Source organism: Pteropus alecto, unplaced genomic scaffold (genome assembly GCF_000325575.1).
Source record: "Pteropus alecto unplaced genomic scaffold, ASM32557v1 scaffold67, whole genome shotgun sequence".
Taxonomy (NCBI): domain Eukaryota; kingdom Metazoa; phylum Chordata; class Mammalia; order Chiroptera; family Pteropodidae; genus Pteropus; species Pteropus alecto.
In genome coordinates, this window is record NW_006441061.1 from 4083157 (window position 1) to 4090381 (window position 7225).

Genomic DNA, 7225 nt, shown 5'->3' on the forward strand with positions numbered 1-7225 from the left:
CCCCCGCCCCACACCGTGCCACCTAAACCCTTCCATAGTAGGAGGGTTGCTCATGGTGAGAGGTCTGGCCCTGCCCTCCTCTCTGGACTCCCTTCTTGCCATTCTCCTCCTACATGCCCCAACTAAACTCCAGCCATATGTTCCCATGATTCCCTCAAACAAGCCTAGTTTCTTTCCTGCCTCTGGGCCTTTGCACATGCTGTTCCTTCCACCTGGGGCTTTCTGCCCCCACTATCTCCCAGTCATCCTTCAGACTTCTATGTAGGCGTTTCTTCTCTGGGAGGCTTTCCCAGACCCTCTCTGTGTCCCCAGAGGCCCCAGATGGCCTGTTCTATGACCAGCTGCACAATTTCTATGCCCACCGCCCACCATCTAACCACACTGGGACTTCTTTAAGGGCAGGGCCCTTATCAGACTTGGGAGCCCAGTGCCTGGGAAGTTTTTGAGCCTCATAAGATAGTTCAAATTCTTGCCCCACTGCTGAGACGAGAAGCACAGGGGTTAAAGGCATGGGTCAGATGTGCTGTGAGAGCTGGCTCAAATCCAGACTCTACGGTACACACTCTATGACCTGGAGCAAATCAGTACCCCCTTCTTAGCCTCAGTTCCCTCGTCTGTAAAATGAGGATAATAGTGCTTGACTCACAGTGTTTTATGAGGATTCAATGAGATATACGTATGTGCCTGGTATACAGTAAGCGTTCAATTAACATTAATTTAAAACAATTAGATACACATCTATGTGCAGAGAGAGAATGCTGACCAGCTCTTAAAAACAGCAAGATAAAAGATGGCACACTCTAAAATAAAAATGACAAAGGACATGGACAAGTCACAAAAAGAAATACAAATGTTTAACAGACAAATATAAAATGTTAAACTGTACTAGCACTCCAAGAAACGTAAACTAAAACATTAATGATACAGGGTTTTTTTTGCCAACCAAATTAGTAAATGATGCATATAACTATATATAAAGAAAAGCATATAATACCCAATGTTGCCGTGGGCATGGTGAGACCGGCACTGTCATACGTTGCTGGTGGCATTGCAAACTGGTCCAGTCCTTTGGGAAAGCAATTTGGCAAAACTTATCAAGAGCCATAAAACATCCATCCCCCCTGACCCAGTCATTCTACCCTTGGGAATCCATTCTAAGAAAATAGTCTCAAACATGAAATTCCCACTAGTGTTATTTAAAACAGAAAAAAAAGAGGAGACAGCTGAGAAGGTTTAGGTAAATGAGAGCACATTTCTCCAGAATATTAAACAGCTGTTAAAAATAATCTTTACAGAGGCTGTCAAATTATATGATAAATGATCATGCCATTCTAGTCAGTGAAAAAGAAACAAGATACAGCCTTTCACTTATATCCCTAACCACGATCATATACAAATCTCTGTTTGTGCCTAGAAAAAAATGAGAGGAAATACACAAGACCTTGACAGGTGGTTCTTTTCTTCAGAAGGTGAGTACACATATGATAATTTCAGTTTTATCTTTTTAAAAAATTTTTTTTTTCATTTTTCTTTGAAGAGTGTGACTTAAAATGGAAAAGAAAAAGAGGGAACTATATCTGTATACATTGTGGGTTCCTGCATATGGTTTTATCTCTCCACCCGTTCAGCTGTCATTTCTAAGTCAGCTGCCATCTGACAGTGGCAAGGCTGAAGAGTGACAACGGTCACATCTTCTGACCTGGCTGCATACACTGCTGGATGGCTAGTGTCTAAGAACACAGCTCTGTAGTGAGACCTGGGCTAATTCTCCCTCTAAGCAACACCTACTTGCTATATGACCTTGGGCACATGACCTCTCTCCGAGCCTCAGTTTCGTCATCTGCAAAATGGGATTGTGAGAGTATCTTCCCTTACGACTGTCAGTAGAGTCAAGGAATTGGGTTTGTAAAGGCCTTGGCACAGGGCCCAGCCTGGCAAGTCACACCTACCCTGTGGGAAGGGCTGCGTCTGAACATGAGCTAGCCTTAAGTCCTTGGAGCCCTGGATTACTCCTACAGGGGCCAAGGTATCAGAAGCAGCATCTTAGAAGGAAGAGCTGAGACACTGCTCTCCACATGGGGAAACTGAGGCAAGAGCACAGGCTTAATTCACAGGGCTACAGACACCCACTCAGAGATCCAGGGGGCCAGGAGGCCTAGGCCTTAGTCTAGCTCAGCCACTTCTGGTGCTATGTGACCCAGGGCAAATGATTTCCCTTCTCTGGACCTCTGCTTCCTCATCTGTCAACTGGGATGAAGAGGAGGTTGGTTAAAACAGATCTTTCCATCCATCGTCTCATCTTATCTAAATGTGAGTGAAGTGTCTGAGTGCTGCCCACAGAGCCAGAACCACAGTCAAGGGCACACTTCTGTGATCAGACAGACCTGCATGCAGCTGAGTATTTTAGAGCCTTGCCCCTCCTAGAGCCTCAGTGTCCTCGTCTGTAAACTGGGATGCCGACAGTATCCCCCTCTTGGGCGTACTGTATGGGATTTAATGTGATGGCGCTGCTCGGAAGCTGCCCGGGCGTACACATTAAATCCCTCTTGGGATTTAATGTGATGGCGCTGCTCGGAAGCTGCCACTAAGACAGAGTGAGAAGGGCCTGTGGCCATACCTTGCAACTGCTGCAAAAGCAAAGCTCTCTGTAGCACAGAGCCATTGAGGAGGGAAGCCGAGCTGGTACCCTGGAGATTCAGAAGCTGCTGCTGCGGCGGCTGCTGGGGGAGCCCCCTGTGTTGAGAGCAGGTGTCAGAAGATCACTAGGAGAGTCAGGGCCGCATTCTCTGCCCCCGTTTGATGACCCGCAGGGCTCAAACGGGCGTGCCCCTGGGAGAAAGGGCTGGGAAGGGGCTTCTCCGAGGCATGGATCCGAGTGGCAGGGCTAGAGCCATCCAACCCTCCTAGGAGGAACTCACCGGCTGACCGCCATGGCCAGCGGGGCCTGCGGCGGGGACTGCTGGAGCAGCTGCTGGAGCTGCAGCAACTGCTGCTGCTGTTGCAGCTGCTGCTGCAGCTGCTGGAGCTGCTGCTGCTGCTGCTGGTTGAACATGGCGTCTGGGGAAAGGAAGGGGAGTGAGGCTGGGATCCCCGACACAGCGCAGTCCCGTTCTCCTGTCCATGGTTGCCCACCCCAATCCCCGGCCCTCAGATACTGCCAGCGGAGCTCTAACTCCAAGTCCTGCCCACGGCATACCACATTTGCACCCCAACCCATCATTACACCCCCAATTCTGCCAGCAGCAGCAGGAGTCAAGCACCTCCCCACCAATGTCCTCCAAATCCTGCCCACAGTCCCTCCTTTAAATGCCCAACCATGCCCTCCATCTCTCCAACTCCCACCATTCGTCGGACCCAAACACACCTCCCCCTTCAGCCTTTCTCTGCGCCAGCCGCTCGCGGACGCCAGCCCCGCCCCACTCACACCCCGCTTCGATACCCCCACCCTCTCCTTTGTGCCTATTTGGTGGCAATAACAGCAGCACCCCCTCCCCCAGCCTTTCACTTTCGCTCCCCCAGGTAGGAGGAAGGCCTCCCTCCACCCTAATTGCCTTTCCCCCAGCCTTTCTGCTAACCCTTTCCTCTGCAGATACTGCAGCATTGCACCTCACCCCCTAACCCCACCTGCCCGCGAAGCCCGCAGCCTCCATGACAGCGGCCCCTAAGCCTTCCATGCGTCCCCCCAGCCGTCCTCGGCCCGCGCACCTGGACTCCCAGCGCGGCTTTGGCCCCGGGAACTGCACGGCCTCCTCCCCGCACCCCCTCCGCAGTCGCGTCGTTCCCACCGACCGTGCGGGTAGCGCGCAGGCTGCGGGACTCCGGCTCCGGACTCCGGAGCTCTCGCGACTCCACTCCGGCCTGTCCCCTCGGAGGGCGGGTCTGCGGGCCGGGGAGGGCAGCGCCCTCTGGAGGACCGGAGGCTCCGGTGCCGCTAACCGCGCGGCGAGACGAGCTCCCGCACACGGATCACGCTGCGGGGGCGACGTCCGCTCACCTGGCGCCTCCGCGGCCGCGGGCGCGGTTCTGGGCTGCGATGGGAACCTGGGCAGCTCAGACTCTCTGTCCCGCTGTGTCCGTAAGGGACGACTGTGAGCCCAAGGTCCGTCTGTCGTCCAGAGGGATCTGTCGTCTGGGAGGGACATCGCGGGCGACTTCGAGGAGGACTATCCCAACCGACCTCCCCGCGGCCGCCACTGTCCCGCGATCTGGGGGCCCCGCGCGGGGCTGGGGTGGGAGGGGGGTGTGCAGACTGCCGCTGGACATTCGGGGACCGAGACGCAGCGAGAGGGCGACCAGAACAGCCGGGCAGAAGAATGAAGGAGCTGGGGAAGTCCGTTAGAAAGTGTTTTTTCTCCAATTTGACTCGAGAGGGGGTGAGGAGGGCTGAGTTCAATAATAAGAAACTGCGTTCATCTTAATCCGTGAAGGACCCTTTAATTATGACTCTGTCCCGCGTCCCGGCGGTACCCTTTCCCCTCGGTATCCCCACAGTCACTGAGTCAAACGATCTGTGGTTACTAAGTAGCAATGCCCGTTTCTTTACTTGTTACTCAGCCGTCTGTAACTGTAACATCCCTGGGCAATTCGTCCCCTTTGCGTTAGGCGCTGTGTGCGGGCACCGCGCACGGTGGCGCTAGGGACGCGCAGACTCAAGGCCCGCCCAGCGCGTTCAGGCAGCGGAGACCTGAGTGTCAAGCAATCTGCAGTCATGTGACAGGCTCTGCCCTAGAGCTCCGGACCCGCTCTTCTGCAGCCCCCCGGCGGCGGCACAGGTGCCTTACTCCTCCTGGATTTAGAGGCGCGAAAGTGACTCAGCGTGGCCGGAGCGCGGGTCGGGGCCGCGGTCAGGGGCACGTCGCGGCTTTGGTATAAGGGCCGCCTGGAGGATGGATTTAAAGGTCCGCCTAAGAGTTGGGCTTTATGCCCGAAGAGCAGCGAGCGCTGGGGAGGGGTGCGACAGCATCACATATCTGCTCAGATTAGAAAATTCACTCGGGTGAGAACCAAGACGGGGCCAGTGGGGAGGGAGAGAAAGGCCGCGTCAAGATCGCCCAGGCTCCCAACCGGGTCCAAGCACGCTGTCACCCCGATTTAGCGTTGGAGATGTCCGAGGTTGAATCAGGTCTCCACTACCTTCTGGCTAGGCGACCCTGGCTGTCGAGAGTGTGCTCTCTGAGCCAGTTTCTTCGTCTATTAAATGGGTGTTCCCTTGCGGGGGGAGCGGTGAGGGCGATATTACATAATGCTCAACACTGGCACCTGGCATGAAGCCAGCCTAGCAAATTGCCAAAGTATAAAAACTAAAAATCACGCTCATGCTGGTGACGGTAGGGACGCCAGCACGGGCTCCCTGCGTTTTCTGCTTTTTGGAAAGCAATTAGCAAATAATCCATCAAGACTCTTGAATGTATTCTGCCCTTTGACCTGGCAACTCCACTTATAGGAATCTAGCCAAGGAAATAATCAGAAATGAGTTTTAAAAGCCAGCAGATCATTTATAGAAACGTTTTGATAATACCTGTCTGGAACATAAGCAACTTTGGGGAAACAGCTAAATAAATCGTGGTGTCTGCTTTTTAAAGAATAGCACACAGCCAACAGAAATTGTGTTTTCAAAGGATATTTAAACACTCAAAATACATTGTGAAGTGAACTCAGCAGTTTACAAAACTGCGTGCACACTAGGATCCTGGTTTTGGAAAGAATAAATATATGTGTACAGTGGACTCATGGGGGCTTTTCATTTTCTCTTCGTTTTTTCTAATTTGTTATGATGGGTTTAAATGACTTCATCATGGGCAGGGAGTGAACATTTAAAAATATATATATACACATATATATATACATATGATCTTGTGCTGCATCCTTGAAGAACAGATGAGAGAGTGACTAGGAATGTTCTGGGGACACCATTTAGGGCTGGACTCGTGTTAATTGCTTTTAATCAATCTCTTGCAGGTGAAGCCCCCCAATGGAATATCTGGGGGGGGAAAGAGAGGCCTCCCCCATCTCTTTGCATCCCAAATGAAATCTGGGTCTGTAGCATCAGATAGAGGCCTCTTTCTTGCCTCTAATTTGAGATGCACCTTTATCAAGAAATAAACCCTTATAGTCATGTGTACCGATGTCCACACCTATTCTGCTCCGGGAATCTACCTGTCTCTTCCCATGATGAGCATTTTGTGTAGCTGATGCTCCAGCTGTCTGGAGGGCTGTCCAGAGCGCTGTCCTCATCGGCGTCCTCAAAGCAGCAGTTTAATAGGAGTCTCCTGAGCGGCAGGCCAGGGCCGGTCCCATTGCAGGCATTCCGATCTGTCATTATCCCCATTGCTCAGATTAGATAACTGAAGCTTAGAGACATGGAGGAATCTGGATCACAGAGCTTCTCTAAGGCCCAGGCCAGGCTCCTGGGTTAGGGCCTGCATATTCCCCTCCGCCTCCCTGGAAAATTCCTCCCTTGTTATCTACATGGGTCACTCCCTCACTTCCTTCAGGTCTCCGCTCAAAATTTTTACCTTACCAGAGCCCTTTCTCTGACCACTCTGGTCACAAAATAGCAACACTGCCCCTGCCCTCAACTTTCCCCAGCTTTCTTGCTTCCCAAAGCACTCAGCACCATGCGACAAAGTCATATTTATTAGCTCATTTGTGCTTTGTCTTTCTTTTTCCAATAGTCTATAAGCCACATGTGGGTAAGGAGGGACTTCTTCTTCATTTTGCCCGCTGCTTTATCTCTGGGGTCCGCGTAGTGCCTGGCTTAATAAATATGTATTAAATAGGCGAATGAATGACAGTCTCTGATTCACAGGTCACTGCTCTCCTAGCACTGTCCCTCGCCCGGTTTATGCACAGGGAAATGATCCACTGACCCCCTAACAGTCCAGGGTAGGCTGGCCTCCCTTTCCTAGCCTCTAAATTAGGTTCCTTAAATGCAGAGGTGGATGATTAGGCCCAGGACCCCATGGTCTCTCTGTGCAAAAGGGGTAAATAGGTTAGGGTTGTCCAAGATTATGAATCTTTCTGTTTTACTACCACCCTGATGGGTTGGGACAAAGACTGCTGCTTTCTAGAACCAGGAAGTCCCAGCTCTCCCAACAATGGCCTTTTAAGTGTCAGGGCCTTGGCACTTGCTGTTCACTCAACCTGGCATACTCGTCCCCCTGATCTGCCTGTGGCTGGCTTCTCATTATTTAGGTCGCTTCTCAAACGTCACCTCCTCAGAGAA

General features: G+C 51.9%; 1 protein-coding gene across 7 annotated transcripts in view; it reads right to left on the reverse strand.

Annotated features, from left to right (window-relative positions):
- CIZ1 (CDKN1A interacting zinc finger protein 1) overlaps positions 1-3875 on the reverse strand; it is a 15774-nt gene extending 11899 nt beyond the window's left edge. For 4 of the 7 annotated variants that reach the window (XM_015594255.2, XM_006918010.3, XM_006918009.3 and 1 more), the window contains exons 1-4: positions 3706-3875; positions 2919-3057; positions 2618-2733; positions 995-1066 (exon numbers count right to left, since the gene is read on the reverse strand). In XM_015594255.2, the coding sequence (XP_015449741.1) occupies positions 995-1066; positions 2618-2733; positions 2919-3052 (322 nt within the window). In that variant the 5' untranslated portion in view covers positions 3053-3057; positions 3706-3875. The remainder of the gene's footprint in view (positions 1-994; positions 1067-2617; positions 2734-2918; positions 3058-3705) is intronic. The other 3 variants (XM_025051296.1, XM_015594256.2, XM_015594254.2) reach the window with 2 other exon arrangements.
- Between the last annotated feature and the right edge of the window lie 3350 nt (positions 3876-7225).